The sequence below is a fragment of the Rhea pennata genome, chromosome 20 (genome assembly GCF_028389875.1).
Source record: "Rhea pennata isolate bPtePen1 chromosome 20, bPtePen1.pri, whole genome shotgun sequence".
Lineage (NCBI taxonomy): Eukaryota > Metazoa > Chordata > Aves > Rheiformes > Rheidae > Rhea > Rhea pennata.
Genome location: NC_084682.1, coordinates 11,815,850 through 11,834,138, shown reverse-complemented (window position 1 = coordinate 11,834,138; position 18,289 = coordinate 11,815,850). Strand labels below are relative to the sequence as shown.

The window sequence follows — 18,289 nt, the reverse complement described above, 5'->3', positions numbered from 1 at the left end:
CTTTGCAAACTTAAGCAAATGCTCCCAGCCCTTCCCTGCGGGCAGCTCATGAAATGCTTGACTCTACCCTGGCCAAATTGCAAAGTGCTTGGATTCCAGTCCCCTGTGTAATTTTTAGGGGTGGAGGAATCTTGCCTTGCATCTATTCTTTCTAGGTACAAAACATGCTTTCAAAATTCAAAACTGTTTCACTGGCAAGAGATAAGGAAGCTGTTAGAAATGTCCAGCTGCCCCAGTTACAATTCCTCGCAAGGCCACTTTCCTGGCCCTGCTCTCTGCATGTTCTACAGATGAATGCACTGAGGATGCATTGCCCGGACCCCCTGGCCAGCACTGTTTAGGGGCTCTCCATCCCCGCCGGCCACATAACTGCACTTTAGGTGGCTGGAATTGCTGCAAAACTATTTCTTGCTAGTCCTCGAATCCATTTGCTCCATTCCTTCTGTTAGAGCACAGAGAGCTTGTGTTTAACAACTGCGTGTGTTTTCGCTCAAACATTACGTAATTCGGCAACGAGAGCCTAGTGGATGGTCGGGCCAGCCAGACTGCTCTGCCTCCTGCTGATGCACACCCCACCCTCTGAAACGGAGGGTGCTCTTTGCCCTCCATGGCCACAGCCCACAGTCTTTTGCAACAGCCACAGCTGCTGCATGCAGCGGCTGCAGGGTTGCCGTGCACAAAGAAGAGCAGGTGAAACAAAAAATCGTCGTCTGTGCAAAGCCCATGAAGGGCCGAGTGGTTCCTGCGACTGGTGCTCTGTAAGGGCCCCCCATTCCTAACATAGCCAAACTCCAACCGTCGAGGGCAAAACACTCTGCAATTCTCACCTTACGGATTTCCTGAGGCCATAGAAATCAGCACTTTCCCTAAAATAAAGTGGGAGTTGAGATAAGCCAGACAGCTGGGCCCTGGAGGGACAATCCTGAACAAGGATTTAGCTAACACTTCTTTAAGTAGGTGTCCAGATTTGGGACTTCTCATCTCTTGCAGGAGAAGAGGAACTCAGTGGATTTGCTAATGATTTGCATTATCAGAGGCTGCCAATTTTGCCAGCCATGAAATAAAAGTGTGGACTGTGGGGGCTACTAAGGACCATGGTCCAGACCTTATGGGGAGGAAGTGCAGGCATGCTGCTTCCTTGCACATGCTCTCCCTGAGTGTGAAGGACCGAGAGTGGCTCCCTGACCAGCGGCCCTGGGCTCACAGGGGAGTTTGGGTGCTGAGACAAGCTGCATCCCAACGTCTAGCAATAAGCTGATGCAAGGTGAAAGCTCCCGTGTTGGACTTGCGATGGTAGAGCATGATGGCATGCAGTGCAAGTGCTTGGCCACGCCTGTGGGCTGCAGCAACCTCTGAGAGAGGGCCATGTTGCTCACCTTGCTCTTCATTCCCCAGGAACTATATCGCTGCCTACCATGCTGCTTTTGCTGCCTGTGCCCCAGCTGCTCCCCAGCACTTGTCCAGGGATGCCCTGTGAGAAGGGGGACGTGGTGTCCAGGCAGGGCCACACGGACTTCTTCTGAGTTCGCACCAGCCTTAATCTAGGACTGAATGGTTGAAAGGGGACTGAACCCTGAGTTCAGTACAGCCATGGCCTGATATCCAGGGAGGGGGATTGGACAGGAACAAACAGCAATCGCCTGGACCTGAACAAACTCGCACTGGAAATGAGGCAAATATCATTCTGCATGGGAGCAACCCAGTTCAGCTACATACCAAGCATCACACAGGCAAGAAATCCCCGGCACCAGTGTCTGGATTGGTGTGGGATAACATCTGTGGGATGTGGTGGCCTTTGCTAACCAGGCCTGGCCACAGAGAGCCAGGAGAGATCCTGTGGGCCTTCACACCAGGGATCAGTGCTCCGTGTCCCCAGGACACCTCAGGGCCAGGCAGAGGGCTCAGCCATGTGCACTGCTCTCCCCCGCTGGACAGTCTTGGGTTCAGACAGCTCGTTTTTTCTGCAAACTCTCAGTTTTGTCCTCCTGCCGGAGGGCTGGATCCTGATGCCGGACACCTCGCGCCTGCCACCTAACGGCCACTACAGGCCGGGCTGCCGGGCACCGTGGCTGTTGGCTGGGTCCGTCCCATCAGACATCTGTCCTGGACACCGGGACTGCAGCCAAAGTCAGGACATCATTGCTGTGCTCTTTCCACCGCGCCAAGCAGCCCCCCTTTGCCTGGCCGTGTCCTCGACCCCACAGCACCCTGCTGGGTCCCTGTCACCATCCCCGCCACATGCCCCCTTCCCCTCCCACCCAAGCTAGACCCTGCCCTGTCCCCGCAAGCGTCCCCCCTCAGTGAGGGCTCTGCCTCTGTCCTCCAGTGGTGCTGGGACCCTTCTGGAGTGAGCAGGGATGGTGAGGGTTAAACGCTTTCTTCTTCCTTCCCGTCCCTGGCTCGGAGCAGTGAGGCTGGGTGCCTGCCAGCTGAGCACACCGGTCCAGGTGTAGGATGTCTGAACACAAACAACATTAGCAATTGTAAGAGAGAGAAGCAGGGGCCAAAGGGGCCAAGCCGGGAGAAACTCAAAGCCTCAGCTGCAGTGTCTTGGAGCGCAACACCAAAGCCGGACCCCTCCTGAGACAGCTTATCTCAAGACACTAATGTTTAATTTCCGCCACTTTTTGCCCTCCCCCCCCCCCATGTCTGCTCAGGCTAGGGGAGCTCCAGCCCTGCCCTCCATGTTTCCCTCAGCTTTCGGAAACCAGTCCTCACTTGATACCCAAGTTGCATCTCCGAGGAGTGCAGGGCTGCTCCTCAGCCCAGCTGGCCCCCCTTGAGCCCCCTGTGCCCAGCCCCAGCCGGCAGAGAGAGCAGAGCTCCGTGTCCTGTCCCCCCGCAGTGCATCACGGAGCGATGGGCGAAACCTGGCCTGCCCCCAGGTGCTGGCCCCGGGCCTGCCGAAGTGTGAGGGCGCCCGGTTGCCACCCGAGGTGCGATGTATGGCCTGGCCATTATGGTACGTCGCGGGTCGGCCCTCCCCTTTCCTCCCACTGGAGGCTGTCTTGGCAGCTCCCCCGCTCTTTTGGCAGAGATGCACCAGAATTGGAGAGAGCAGCAAGGGAGAGAAATTAAAAAAAGGAAAAAAAAACCAGCCCAATAGCCTGGAGAGGCTTGTGTGTTTGCCCTTTCGTCATGACGTAGTGTCCTGTGCCTCTTTCTCCCCCCTTCTCTCACTCGTTTTCCCCTCCCTCCTTCCAACCCCCACCCCCCCTTCCCCTCACATCCTTGGAAGCAACAATTAAGCAGCTCTGGGATAAAACACACTGACTGCGAGAGCACGGGGGCATTGCTTCAAGAGATGGCAAGGAAGCCAGCTGCACCCCTCTTTCCCGGAGTCCTCCTCCTCTTCTCTATCCTCCCAGCTTCTCAGCAAGGAGGTAAGGAAAGAAAACGCTCCTTCCCCTTAACCTCTGAGTGTGCTTTTGCAGAGAGCCCAGGACTGCGGTGCAGGGACCTCCATGGGCACCAGGGCTTGGGCACTGCCCCTTGGCTCAGGGGGGAACCTCTGGGTGACACTGGGTGCCTTTCTCCCCAAATGTTTTTTATCCCCCCTTGTGCTTGGCTGATGTAGCCTGGTGGGTCTCACTAGAAGAGAGGTGACACCCTGTTGTCCAGGATGGCACTGGTGGACAAAGTACTTGACAGTAGAGGCTCTGAGGTGCTGTTTCCTGCCAAGTGCGCCGTGCTCCGAGACACATTTGCAGCCTGCAGGGAGAGCAGAGGGCAGGACGGGCAGAGACAGCTGCCAAGCTGCAGCGGGAACTTGTGAGGATGAGGGTCTGGGGGAGTGCACATCCACTACCCTGCAAGTTTGATTGCTGCATGAGAGCGGGAAAGGGCAGTTGGGACGTGTGTGCTCGTGTGCGTGCATCCCGCAGTCAATGTGTGTGAGTTGCCGTGCAGTGTGTGGCTGCGACAAAGCCTGCAGCGGTCGCTGGTTGCATTAGTGCGACTATGGAGCAGCACGATCTGCCCAGATCACAGGCTCTTGGTGCTCAGGGCAGCCCCTGCACCAGTCTGCTTGTGCATGTGTTCCTGGTGGCTGGATGTTTGTGCGTATTCCCTGGTGCATGCACAGTTTACACAAGTGAGTGTGACATGCACCTTGCGTGAGTGCGGGCTCGTCCCTGACATGGCAGCATCACCTGTAGGGACCGGGTGACACCTCCAGATCATGCATGAGTATGCACAGGCAATGAAACTACTCCTGGTGCCATGGTGGGGAGGAGAACACACCATGCACCAGTGTACGCACACCCCTTCCTTCATACCACGCTATGTGACGAAGGTCGCAGTCAGCCCACTCAGCAGGTGCCTGCCTACAGGACAGCTCACGTTTCATGGTTGGGCCATATGCAGGAACAGGGGAGACCAACCTGTGCAGCATGGCATGTGTTCAACCTGCACTAGTCACACTGTGTGGGAGTTTCCTAGTCAGTAGTGATCAGTGTGCAAAAGAGCCCCGGGAGCAGTGTGCTTTAGAGAAAAACTCATTTGTTTCACCAGATTTGTGTCCTGGAGCAGTCAATGAACCACTGCAGAGAAAGGCAGAGAAAGGCAGAATACTGCTCAAAACATAGATTTATAGGATGCTGCACTGGCAAAACCAGGCAAGGGGCTGTGAGACAGGGAGACAGCATGATTAGGGTGGGAGGCCAGAGATGAGACCGTCTACTCTGGAGAGCCAGACGACAATCTGGCTTTACTGCAGACAGTGCTGTATCCGTGCACACAGGTCTTGTGCTAGGGAGAGCGTGCGATGCACTGCCAAAAGGGGAGACCTGAACAGGGTCAGTGCCAAAGCTGCTGCTGTGTGGGGCCAGCTTCCTGATGAAAGGAGCAGAGGACAGAATACCACGGGCAGCGGCAAACATAGCTGGGGTTGCATGTAGGAGCAGGCAAGTGCTGGCTGGAGGTACCCCCTTCCTCAGGGCTGCTCTCTGCAGTTGGCAGCTCTTTCGTGCCAGTTCCCCAGTGCACTCTGCTCTGACCCAGTGCTGCAATTTCCCAGGACCCTGTCTGCTGTCTGGTTTGCCTCTCGCTAAGCAGTCGGTGTGGCTCCGGAGTGGTGCCAAGACAGGCAGCTCCCTGTAAAGCCGAGTCACCGCCTGTGCCTGATCTTGGATAGCTGCAGCTCAGGGGCCCGTGGCCAGGGTCAGAGTGCCATCCTTGATGGGATGCAAATAATTCCTGGGCGCTTGCCACCACTCAGTGTGATACTTCATGCTGGCTTGTTTAACCATGGTGGCTTTGCAAACATTTACCAGTTAGGACAATTCCAGGAAGGTTTTGGCTCTGTGGAAGATCCTGCAAGATTTTCTGACCATTTGGGGCTTTTGGCCCCACTCCAGTTCCTGAATTGTTCTCAGTTTGCTGCTCTGGGGAGGTAGCTCACGGAAGAGCTGGCCCTGGCCCTGGCCCTGGTCCCAGTGATGATGGGGACATCAGGAGACATTCTCCCATGGAGGAGTGACCACTGTCTCTGCAGTCTGGCATGCTGCAAGCAGGTGCTTGGTGGTTGAGCAGGTTCAACCATGCTCCCTGCTCTGCCAGCTTTCACAGGGGCCAAATTGCGGCAGAGGCTTTTCTGGTGGCATGAGGGAGAGATGGTGCACCTGCAAGGGTGTTCTGAGGCATATCCACACAGAGGTGGCTCAGGGCAGCACCTGCAGACAGTGTCAGTGGACTGTCTCTTGTGGTGCCTCCAAATCAGCCTAGTTTTGAGCTAAACAGAAAAGGAGACCCTTGAGAGATCCCACAGTTAGGAGAGGTGAAAAGAGGCAGCCTCACTGCATATGAGCAGATCATTTCTGACAGAGATACTATGTCCCAGGACCATGGGGCAGCTCCCTCTAAGCAGTGCTTGCCTGTGGAGGAGCTGAGCCCTGGGCTTTCAGCTACCTGGAACTGGCTGTAGTTGGGAAGCTCCCTGGTCTGGATGTCCAGGCAGTGAGCTGGGCTCAGGCCTTGCCTGCTTTGCATAATCCCTGGGGTGCAGATGTGTACAGGACACTGTGGAGAAACTTCACAGCCTCTAGGCTAGAACCAGGCCCCCATATGGGGAAAGCACATTTCTTCTAAAAGGTGCCAAATCCAGCACTCCCCAGCATTTTGAGATAGTTATCTGTCCTTCAGGACTTTCCATGCCAGGGGGCACAGGGATGGCCCCAGACAGGGACAGTGGCCATCCTCAGAGAGGACAGAAACACCATGGGGTGTCCCAGCCCAGTGGGATCTGGGGCCACAGGGGGAAACTCAGGTGGGTGTAGACAGGCTGGCAATGTGTGTGTTGGTATACTGGCCTCCAAAAGGGCATCGTGACCCTCCTGAAGATCGTGTGAGGATACAAAAGTCAGCCAAGAGTCCCAAAGCCTCTGAGGAGCTAGTGCTTTGGTCTCCTCGAGGCTTGGCTCCTAGTAAGGCGATTAGTGCAGGTTCTCAGAGGAGAGTCATTTTGTGACCACCATATATACTCAGAAAGCAGCTCTGGGGCCCATATCAGATCATGAGAGGGAAACTGACCCAGGGCTGGGATTGCCAAGAGCCTTTCAGCTCCTGACGCCGCTCTCCTCAGCTGCCTAGGCCAGAGCCCAAGTCGGAGCAAGGGGCAGGAGTCATCCTGCCGTCTCCAGGCTGCCGTACTTGTGGGCACTCTAAGCACGGTCCTCTCCACCCGGCATCTCTTGCAGGCTAGCCCGGGAAGGCATCTCCCCTTCCAGCACAACACCTCCTGGGACACTGGCCTGGTGGGGCTGCTCCCTCAGCAAGTAACTTGCACGGTGCAGCTTGTTCACAAGGGAGGTTTCAGTACTCAGAAATGAAAGCTGAAGTTTTTGGGATTGGGCACAAGCCAGGCTCTTAAACACAGCTTGCCCCACTCCCCCTGTTAGGCACTCACTCCTGGCTGGTTTCCCGAGCTGCTACCAGTGGGCTCAGGTCAGGACACAGCTCGGGTTCAAAGCGTGCCGGGCAGTTGCCTGGAGATCTCATGTTTCCAAAACTGATTCTCCCAGAAAAGAAAACAGAAATGTGAGGAAAGAGGGAAATATCTCCAGCAGTTACTTGCTGAGACTCCTTCAAGAATGATTTCACGCACACATAGAAAGGACAGCAAGGTCTGCTGACGAATCGGATGTTTGGCTGCTTAGCTCGGGTGCGATGAAGGCTTTAGTCAGCGTCAGAACTGAGCATTAATGTCCTATGGCGGATGTTTCAGCCTGTTCTCTTCTCTCTAAAGAGAAGAAAATAAAATGTTGATCCCAGAAAACATCTGTATTTCTTACTCATAAAGAAATCTGCAAGTCATAACGCAGATAGTAAAAATCATGGAGATAATAGAAATAGTGATCAAATGATAGAGAGCACTATGGAAGAAAAAGTCCATGGTTTAGAATAAAAGTCTCCATGCCAGATCCTGAAATATTTCCATGTCTTAAACCTTAATGCAGCTAGCACAGAACACTCAAATGCAAATTCTCCTGCATCTGAATTGAGAAGAAAGTTCCCCATGGTGCTGCTGACAAGCCCAGTGCTTGTCAGATCTGTGGACTTACTAGCCAGCTGCAGTGCCAGCACATGAGCACAACCCTGAGCATCACTGACAGAGTGCAGAATCCAGGAAGACCTGTGTCTGACTACTTTACTGCAGCACTGGTACTTGGCTCTCCCCAGGCTGGGAAATAGAGAGAAATGCTCTCTTCCCAAAGTCCTACGCAGGCTCGGTCCATGGACAGAAAAAATGTCCTTCAGAGACATCAGGGACTTCAGAGAAAAATGTCCTTCAGGCATAAAGAGCCTTCAATCCTGGAAGATGATTCAGTTCCTTCCTTTTTAGACAGGTCAGGGGAAGAGGGGGTGGAGAGGCCAAAGGGAGAGCACCCTAAACCAGGGATTAGCTCCGTGAGCTGTGCTGCAGTGAGAGATTACCTCCTGCCTGCAGCCCTGAAAGAGGTCCATGGATGGGCCCTGGTGAAAAACTGGGCTTAGAGGTGTATGATAAGCGTGGCCATATGAATGCAACCAGGACACCAGGTGGAGGAAAGAACAGTTGTCCTAGCTTGATACGGCCTTGGAGAGCCCAGCAATGCAGGCAGAACAGGAAGCAAGGACTGCCTTGCCAAAGCTGTGGTGGCTCTGCTGATCAGTGGGATTGGCAACATTGGGCCAAATTTGGCTGTTGAGCTTGGTCCTTAGCCCGAGACCTGAGTGGGTCAGAAACCTCCCTGTGCTGTCTGGCAGCCAGAGCACTGCCTCCCTGTTGGAAGAGCACCCGGCTCTGTGGGGCTCCTGAGTACCAGATCTTGATGCCAGCAAAGGGGGCCCATGTCAGCTTGTAAAAGAGTCATTATAACTTCAAAACCAAATGCAGAGCTAACCACATTTGGTATCAGAGCTGGTCTTTTTAAGCCAGGGAGAACCAAAAAGGGGAGAGCAGGCCTCTGCGATGCTCCTGAGCAAACCCATCATGTCCTCAATCCTCGAACAGCTCCCTACCACAGACATCCTGCTACTCCCTCTGCCAAGACCATGGCAATCCAGACTTGTGTCAAGGCTTGCTGTCCTACTCAGCCTCCAGAGCTGGGCATGGAGCAGGCTAATGAGGCTGAAGCTAATGAACATCTGTCCACTGGCATTATGAGGCAGCCATGTCCTCTTTAACCCCCTCAAACATGCATACCTCCCACAAATCAAGGTACTGGGATGAGCACAGAGACTTAGCCCTAGGCAAGAGTCAGGACAATGTCTGGGAGATGCTTCCTGCGAGACTCAGGCTGCCAAAGGTCACCGCTATGCTCTCTGGGGCTATGGAGGCAGGGATGGTGTGACTGCAGCAGCCACAACTGGGGAATCTCCCTGGCAGTGGGCACAAGTGCCCAGGCAGGCAGGAGAATCATAGAATCGGTAAGGTTGGAAGGGACCTCTGGAGATCATCTAGTCCAGCCCTCAGACAAGTGGCCCGTATGGGGATCGAACCCACAACCCTGGCGTTATTAGCACCATGCTCTAACCAACTGAACTAAACCTAACCCTGGCTGTGTTCCCAGGCAGGCACACAGGAAAGAAGAGCTGCAGCCCCAAGGTGGCCTCACCTGTGGTGTTCTTTTGTCCCTGTGCACCCTAGGGAGGTTACAGGCCAGTTGGGCCTCCAGCTTTTCCTGGCTTCCCCTCAAGGTCTCTGACCAGCCAGTTGATGGGGAAGAAGGACAAAAGTGTGAGAGAGCTGAGCTCAGCTTGGCACCTGGGTTCTCAATATGCCTAACTTTGCATTCCCAGCACCATCCCAGCACTAGCCTGGTGATAGCAGGACTCTAGCCTGACCTGGCAAACAAGGCCATGGGCTTGGGGGCGCTGTGGGGAGCCACGCACAGCTGGAGGAGCCTCGCTGGTGGGGACTCTTCTGCTTTGTGGGGGACAGCTGATGGCCTTGGGCATCCTGCTCCCTGAACATGTTTATGGCTCCTGGCTGTCCTGATGGCTCTCGCTCCCAGCAGCAGTGGAGCATCCTACGCAGCCAGCCGCAGCCTTCCCTTCCCAGCATGACGGGTGGGGGAGGACAAGTGATGTGTGGACATTTCCAGTTTGTTTGGAAACAAAAAAAAAAAAAGCTGGGATTTGTTTTTCTGAACTTGGGGAAAGTGGGGGGTGGAGGTGGGGATGTGCTGGGAAAAGGAGCCTGCTTCTTAAATCCTGGCCAGCTGCCTCCCTCGGCAGGGCCGGGCTGTGCCGGGCTGTGCTGGAGGGGCGAGACGGCCATCCAGACAGCAGGGCAGAGCAATGACTGAGTGCATGCCTCTGGCTTGCTGGAGCATGTTATCAGCCCCAAATTCCTCCCAAAGTGAGATCAGCTGTTTGAAGGCTGGACTTAATCCCTGGCCCTGGCGGGCTCAGCCCAGTGCTAGCCATGCTGGGCAATCTGCACCAGGAGAACTCTCTGGGCTTGGAACTATTGAGGTCCCAGGCCAGCTGGGGTGGTCCCAGGCTGCCCTAAGGTAGCCAGGAGCCCTGGGAGGCAGCTTTGGGTGTCACAGAGCCAAACCCTGCTATTTGGCATCCTTGGGCACATATAGTTGTTATGGGGAGAGTGGCACTGTTTGGGGGGGGGGGTTGAGTCCTGGGCACTGGGTCACAGATATAGCACTACATGCATGTGTGAACGCCTGATGCATCTGTTCCCTGTGTATGTGATGAGTCCTCTGCATGTGCCCTCACAGGTCCTCTGTGTGTGTATCATGACACGCCCTCTGCATGTGTGTGAATCCTAGTGTGTGTGTATGTGTTTCCTGAGATGTCTTCTGCATATTTGTGTGCATCCTGAGACTCACAGGATATATGTGCGTATCCTGATGGCTTTGCTGTGCAGGTGTCTGTGTGCGTGTTTCTTGGCATGTGTCCTATGCAGGTGCATCTTGACTGCTGTGACGTGCATGTGCCCTCTGTGTGTGTGTTTATGTGTATCTTGACGCCCATTCTCTCTGTGCAGCTGAGCTGTGAGTCCAGCTGGACCCTGTCACAGGTACCCTATGTGGTGCAGGGACACATGCGAGCTGAGGAAAGGGGGTGCTGATCTGTCAGGGGGTGCCAAGGGTGGGCACAGGGCTATGGGGGAGCTCTGGCATTAGCGCTACATCTGGTAGGTGCTAGGAGAAGGAGAAGAGATAAGCAGTAAAATGTGAGCCCCCATCCTGCCAAGCTATCTCTGCCATCTAGGGCCTTGCTCAGTACCTGCATCTTCCATTGGTTACCCTGCCCTGGCCACCTGGACGCTGCCAGCCCTGCAGCCAGCTAGTGGCAGGGGCAGCGCTACACGCACATGCCTCCTTGGTCCCCTGACAGCCTGGCTGGGGAGCTGGGGAAGCTGCTGCTGCCCCGGAGTAGGGGAGCAGGTCTGTGTCACTGCAGAGCTCTCGGCGCCCATCCTCTGTTAGCTCTGTCACCTCTGTCCAGGACAGGCAGGAGAGCTGGGTGCAGACTGCCATGGCAGGGCTGGCCGTGGCAGCCCTGCACTTAGCTCCAGTAGTCCTCAGCATCCAAAACCACAGTATCCAAATCCTGCAGTGCCCAAATCCTCCTGCAGCCTTGTTTCAAACCCTACAGCACTACCAACCATATTGCATGTCCTACAGCACTGCCAGGCCCACTGCCAGCTTCGTTGCCCACCCTATCACACTGCCAATCCCACTACCAACCTTATGGCAAACCTTACAGCATGCAAATTTCACAGCACTGCAGATCCCATCCGCAATCTTACAGCACTACAAACCCGACCACATACCTTGCAGCACCTCTAACACTGCTGCCAACCCCACCAATAACCTCACAGCACAGCATACTCCATGGTACCAACCCCACCCACCCACTCCATAGTGCTGAAAACCCCACAGCTCTGCAGTCTCCACTGTAAGCCCCATTGTGAAGCCCGCAGTGCCAAAACCCCAAAGTACTTCCAGTACTGTGAACCCACCGAGACCCTGAGAGAGCTCCCCACCCCACAGGACCTCACTGCCAACCCCATTGTAAACCCCACAGGACATCTAACTCCACACCATCACTTACGTCCCACCATAAATTCCATTGTGGATCAACACCAAAGCAAGCCCCACTGAAAACTCATTGACCTCTCTCCCCCACCAGTCACCTCCATAGTGCCAAGGAGCCCAGCAAAAAGCAAAGTACCCCTCTGCATTGCAACCTGCAGACTTGCCTCTAGATGAATTCCCCTCCAGTCTCTATCCTATCCAAAGCCCTCGTGGAACAGGCTGGACCATCCAGGTAATTGCCTGGTGACCTGCAGGAGACAGACAGAGTCCAGACCAACAGCCCCCCAAACATTCCCATGGCATCTGAGTATGAGCTCTGAGCATGAGCACAAACTGCCTTGAAACCAGTGGGGACTGGGAGCTTACCTCAGTGTTGCAGAAATGGCTAGAAGGACATGGGCCCAGCAGCAGGTGGGTTTGGTGGGTTTTGGTGCCATCTCCTCCCAGCTTGAGCCCAGGAAGATCTTCCCACACAGAGTCCAGCAGGCAGCTAGTATGTGTGTGGGACAGCCACATCCCACTGCCTGCTCCCTGCAGGGATGCCCAAGCTTGAGTGGGACCCATGTGGACTATGGGGATTAACTGGGATGACCCCTATTTCTGAATACTGTAGGGCCTGAACCCATGTGAAGGACCATGTGAAGCTGAAAGATAGTGGGAGATGGCTCCAGCTGTGTTATGGGACTGGCTATCAGGGGCAGAGCTGTATGCTAGCCAGACTCACTCAGTGCCAGGTCCAGTCTTCCTCTCACCGTTAAGGGACCTATACCATGTCTTGCTGACACCTCCATCAAGCTCTTTGCCCTGGCTTTCAGCTGGGGCAGCTCCTGTTCACCATCAGCGCTAGAGAAACTGAGGTGCAAGAAAAGGCAGGGACCTGCCCTTGATCCCTTACCCTGGAGGTGTGTATCACATCCCATCTGGAGAGAGCAGCTCCCCTGCCCCAGGGGAGTGCCACCAACCTTGACCTACTGTAGGCAGGAATCCTTGTGGGGCTTTTAATGTCTGCTTCTTCTCTTGCAGGGGTCCCTGGTGCTATCCCTGGAGGGGGAGTCCCAGGAGGAGGCTTTTTCCCAGGTAAGGGAGGCCCAGACACTGCAGCACAGCAGGGAGCAGACAGTGCTGGGGGGAGGCATCTCCCTGCTTGGAAGGAAGAAGCAGCATCCACAGGGCAAGTCCTTGGGGGGGCGGAGGGGAGAGGGAGGAGAGCAGTAGCCAGGGCATCTCTGAGCCTGAGCAAGGATGGCTGTCAGGTGTGGGGGCCCTGTTAGCTGGTGCTGGGAGGAGCTGAGGATGCCCTACCAAGCAGCTTGGCCCTAGACAGCTGCCTAAGCCCCAGGCCCACAGCATGGGGGGCACAACTGTGTGGCTGTGCCAGGCATATACTGGGAGTCACTACTCCTGGGCTGTCATTTGCACACTGCTTGGAGCTTGCCATGGGAAGCTAAGACCTGGGGCTTGTGCTTGGAGGTCACAGCTTTCTACCAACATTCCAACCAGAGGCTTGAGGACACCACAAGTGACACCCTATGCTTGTCATGCCCCTTGCGCCCCACTGTGCCCTCTTCCACCTCTGATCCTGTGGCATCAACCCAGGGGGAACCTGGCAGGGCAGTAGGGCCAGAGAGAACTTACAGGGACCAGAGCTAAAACTGTACAATCTTTTGCAGGTGCTGGGGTTGCAGGTTTGGGAGCAGGTGAGTTCTGGGACCCCTTTGCCCACGCTACACCAGCAAAGAGAGAACTATGTCCCCACAAACAGCCTTGCAGTGAGGGGACTCCAGAATGGGGGGGACGCAGCACAGAAAGGCAGAACACTGCAAGCTGGCAGCAAGAGCTGGTCCCACTCATCTGGGAATAATGGCTGGTCTTGCAAGAGGGCCCAGGCGAGTTCCCCCTCCCTGGACACCCGCAGAGGGGAGTTGTGTTCCAGGGAGGGATAGCTCTGACTGCTCTCCCCTCATCTGCCCTAGGACTCGGGGCCGCAGCGAAACCTCTCAAACCAGGTAAGAAGTGTTTCCTTCTCTCTCTCGCTGACTCCAGCCCAGCTATGACAGGAGCCAGTGCTCAGAAAGAAGCCATGGAAGACAGGTTATTTCCCAGCACCTGATGTCCTTTGTTTCTCCTGTGTGGCCAAAGCCCAAGGGCTTCCCCTCCCAGGACGTACTCTTGCCTAAGGCAAACATCAGCCTGCTGCTTTCCACTGCTGTCCCACCATCCTAACCCTTGCCAAGCTCCTGATAGCTCTGAGGGCTCCACATACTTTCTTTCCTGGTCTACTGCTTTGGCCAGCTGATGTCTCCTTTTCCAGATGATCCCAGTCCCCAGGCCTTAGGTGTCACCTGTGGCTGTGGACCCTACAGAGCTGCTTGCTGCGTTCTTGCAGACTGCAAACCTGCACCAATGCTCCTTGGCTTGGGAAAGATCTAAAGCCCAGTAACATGAGTTCTGCACTGACCTCAGCCCTGCCAGGAGCTGGTGCCTGTGGGAAGCTGGCAGCACCTCTGCCTGGCTGGATTTGTGGCCAGGTGGCTTTGTCAAGGGTTCCTGCACCCCATGCTGAGATTTGTTTGTCTCTGAAGCCGGGGGCCAGGAAGGGGATGTTGTTGGGGCAGAGATGAGGTTGTAGCAGAAGGATACCTAGCTGAGGGCAGTCAGCTTCTCTGATATACCAAGCCAGCTGCAGGGCAAGGATTGCCAGGAAGTGCTGGGGAGCACTGCCCCAGCTGGTGGTGGGTAATGTGAGGCAGAGTGCAGGGCCTGGCCACCCAGGCGCAGGTCTGGTGCTGATGGAGAAGCCCCAGCCTGATGCCTAACCTGAAGCCTGGGTGGAGATGTCCTTTCAGATTGGGGAAGGGGTCTCTCTGCCTTGCCAGGTGCCCAGAACCCTGGGGCCCAGTGCAGATCCTCTGGCCCACATGCCCACAGCCACCTTGGAGTGAAGGTGAGCTGTCCTCCCTCAGCCCCCGGCCGGCCTGTCTGCGCTGCAGGAGCGCCAGCCCAAGGCGGGGGTCTGCAGCCTCCATTTACTCAGATTTCAGTGTGTGGAAAGAAAAACAAGGCCCTTTATTTCTGCGTAATTAAAACCAAACGCCATGCAGCCGTGAAGCCCCAGCCGAAGCAGTGTCCGCGGCATGAGCCAAAGGCAGTGGAATTTGCGCCTGGAGGGAGCAAGCACTGATTAGGCCCAGATGTTGGAAGGCAGCATTGGCTGGAGCCAGAGGGATTCATTCCTCAGCCATAAACATTTCAGCTCCATCCCCTCCTGGCCCTGCAGGGTGGGGGGCAGGCGAGGGAGAGCGAAGAGGGACGGCAGCGGAGCGCGAGGCCGGGGGCTCAGAGCACTGCCAGGCAGGGACACATGCCATTCCCCACCCTTGTCAGGCCTGCCTTCATCCCCTGTGCTTGCCCCCCGGCCACGGTGCTCGGGAGAGAGGGCTCTCTCACAGGTTGGGATCATCAGGGTCATGCCACAGTGCGGGTGGTTAGGTGCCCCATCAGTATGGACCGGGAAAGTTTGCCTCCGGGAGCTCTCCATGCACACGGGCACGGTCCTGCGCTGTCCCACTCTCAGCTATGAGAGTCGCACACCTCTGTGGGATGAGATGACAGCTGCGATGCTGGAAGCAGGGCACTTCCTCTCAGCCAGTCCTGGTGGGGACAGCCCTTCATTTGCCTCGTGATGCTCGTCCCAGCGCCCGGCAAGGGCTCTTGGAAGACCTGAAGCCAGTCCGCCCTGCCTTGTGCATGGAGCAGGAGATCAGGCCAGCAACCTTCCCAAATGGCTTCCAGGGAAAGCCCACAGCCAGCCATGCCAGCTGGAGACTGCAGCTGTGTTTGCACAGGACTGGCCAGAGCAAGCAGAGCAAAGCCCAGGGCCTCTTCCAGCCCCTACCTGAGTGCCTCTGCACCTGGGCTCAGCTCTAGCTCTTCCCCTTTCACCCCTTTCTCTTTCCAGGGGTCGGAGGCCTCGGGGGACTTGGCCCACTTGGCCTGCAGCCAGGTGAGCAAAGAGTGCTCGAGATCCCTAGCTGAGGACTGTCCCCAGCATCCAGCAGATGCAATGTTCCATCCTGTCCCCAGAGACCCACCCTGGGGATAGCATGTGTCCCTGCCAGGTGCTTGCCTCACCCTGCCTGGTGGGTCCTGTCTGGGCTGGGCAGCATTTCCAGGCCAGCAGCAGACAGATGAGTGGTCCCCCAGCATCATGATCCCACCACATCAGACCTTGTACAGCCCACAAGAAAGTTGGGCCCTACTGTCCCAAGCAGTAATAGGAGTAGAGGTGGCAGGACCCATGGTCCCCACAGGATCTATAGCAAAAGGATGGTACCCACAGCTGGCCCAGCCAATCTGCCCAGGGCTGCAGGGGACCCAGATGTGCACAGCAGCCTGGGTGGCAGAGGCACTACTGGAGACAGGCAGGTACAGGGACATAGTGAAGGACAGGAGGGGAAGGTGGGGAGAGGTTACCCCATATCAGCAGGGAGAGAAGTCATTTGCACAAGCCTGGCAGGCACCTCCAGAGCTAGGCTCCCAGCTTGCAGGCTGCTGCAGACATCTCCTAACCACTGCCTTGCACAGACTAACCGCAGCCCTGGCATTCCCACTGCTCCCCAAGTCAGTCTCAGCCTCCCCTCGCTCACCACCCATTGCCATAGCCTATATGGAGGATGGAACATCTCTCTTCCTGAGCACTTTTCCCTGTCCACAATGCCCAGAACAGCCCAGAGGTCAAGTCATCCTAGGAGAGCTGGCACTGGAAAGCATGGGACAGGGGAGTGCCCCACGCCCCACTGCTCCTGGCCTCCAGCCAGTCTTGGGCTCCAGGGCACTAATATTGGTTCTCCTTCTCCACAACAGGTGCTGCAGGCCTCTTCCCCGGAGGCATCTACCCTGGCGGTGTCTTCCCTGGTGCTCCATCTGCAGCTGCTCTTAAGGCTGCTGCAAAAGCTGGTGAGTGCACATGACACCCTTGGAGATGTTGGCAGGCCCAGGTGTTTGGGCATGGGGCCTGTTCCAGCACCACACACTGCTTGTGCTACCTAGTTAAGCTACAGGACCTGGGCAAGGTAATACTAGGCTCTGACAGACCTGAGGTTCCAGGTATCTTCTCTGGCTTTTCTGGATGAGCCTGCCCTTCCCTCTGGAGGCCACAAGGATGGTAGATGTGGTACAGAAAGCAGGAGATGCTGCTCTCTCTGTTATCTTTGCCAGGGATATGGTAGGGCAGCAGAAGTTAGCAAGCAGAGGAACCCTAGCAATTTTTCTTGTGCCAGCCGTACCAATAAAGAGGCATTAGCCAAGCCTGAACTTAGAGGTAATCAAAAGCATGGAGCAAATGTTCAGCTCCTTGCCCTGGGAAGCAGGCTCCCGTGCCCAAGCCTGGGGGAAGACCTTTCCCCTCTGCTGGTTCGGGATGTCCCCTTCACCTTGGAGAACTGGCCTGAAATCCTTGCTTCCTTCAACGTAAGTCTGGCCACCCATAGCTCAAGGATGGGCATCTCACTCTGCAGTCTCCCCTTCCAATGCCCCCAGGTGCTGGAATTGGTGGCGTGGGTGGAATCGGTGGTCCTGGTGGCCTTGGGGTCTCCACAGGTAGGGAATACCCTCATCCTAAGCTTGCTTGTCCCTGGGCATAGCCTTGCCTAGGGCAGACTTGTCCCTGTACCTGGAAAGGAACAGGAGCTTGTGTGCCCACTGTGGGTTGGTATTTATGGGCTCTCTGCCACCCTGCAGGTGCAGTGGTGCCCCCGGGTGGGGTGCAGCCCGGGGCTGGTGCAGCAGGGAAACCCCCCAAAGTACCAGGTAGGTGCATGGCCCAGAGCAGGCCAGGCTGCAGTGGGAAGGGCTCTGGCTGGGTGCTCACCAGTGCTTTTCTCTTGCCTGGCAGGTGCTGGGATTCCTGGAGCGTTTCCAGGCGGTGTACTCCCTGGAGCAGGTGAGCTGGAGGGTCCTTGCATCTCACGGCATGGCCCTTGCCTCCTTATTCTGCAGCTTGAGTTTGTGGCCTTATGGTCTGCTATACCATGGGCTAATAGACCACCTTTCTGCCCTGCCCATGCAGACAGAGCTCTCTGCTATGCCTGAGGCTGGGCACCATCCCATGACAGGCCTGGTGACTTCAGTGAGGTTAGGCCTTGCTGAGAGTTAGCTCCAAACCTCCCTGGCTCTCCGCCTGCTAGATCACTGCAAACCAATTTGCCGAGACTGAAGCAGTATCTCTGCAGTGCCAAAGGCAGGACCTGGCGTCTCCAAGGATCTCATGCCAAGCTCTGTGGGAGCGAGAGGCGTTAGTGCCGGACACTTCAGAGGACTTGGCATGGACCTTGCTAGGGATGACTTGCTCAGCCAAAGGCAATGTGGAAGAAGGGGAGGAGGTGGGGGGGGCAGGAATTCCTCACTGCAAAGCAGTCTGGGGAGGAAAACTTGAGAAAACAAGACATTTCGACATTGTCAGAATGAGAAGTGTGTTGCTGCTCAGGAATGCCTTTCCGTGTCTGAAAATGCATGAGTTATAATGAAAGACATTTGTAAAAGGATAGAAAAAAAAATTACTGAAAAAATCACTGAAAAGCCAGGCCAAAGTGAAGCCTGTTTTTCCCTGGTTCTGTCAGGAGGTCAGTGTCTGAACAGGCTGAACTTCACCTCCAGCCTGGGAGCAGCAGGAACTCGGTGCAGCAAAATGGACAAGTCCAAGGGTGGAAAATACAGCAATGGCCAGGACATTCCCCTCTGAGAGTTGA

The 18,289-nt window shown here is 55.8% G+C and overlaps 1 protein-coding gene across 13 annotated transcripts in view; it reads left to right on the top strand.

Moving 5' to 3' along the window:
- The first annotated feature begins 3,041 nt into the window (after positions 1–3,041).
- ELN (elastin) overlaps positions 3,042–18,289 on the top strand; it is a 33,047-nt gene continuing 17,799 nt past the window's right edge. For 9 of the 13 annotated variants that reach the window (XM_062592292.1, XM_062592291.1, XM_062592289.1 and 6 more), the window contains exons 1-9: positions 3,042–3,383; positions 12,567–12,620; positions 13,214–13,240; positions 13,517–13,549; positions 15,502–15,546; positions 16,407–16,499; positions 17,082–17,141; positions 17,283–17,351; positions 17,437–17,484. In XM_062592292.1, the coding sequence (XP_062448276.1) occupies positions 3,305–3,383; positions 12,567–12,620; positions 13,214–13,240; positions 13,517–13,549; positions 15,502–15,546; positions 16,407–16,499; positions 17,082–17,141; positions 17,283–17,351; positions 17,437–17,484 (508 nt within the window). In that variant the 5' untranslated portion in view covers positions 3,042–3,304. The remainder of the gene's footprint in view (positions 3,384–12,566; positions 12,621–13,213; positions 13,241–13,516; positions 13,550–15,501; positions 15,547–16,406; positions 16,500–17,081; positions 17,142–17,282; positions 17,352–17,436; positions 17,485–18,289) is intronic. The other 4 variants (XM_062592284.1, XM_062592286.1, XM_062592290.1 and 1 more) reach the window with 4 other exon arrangements.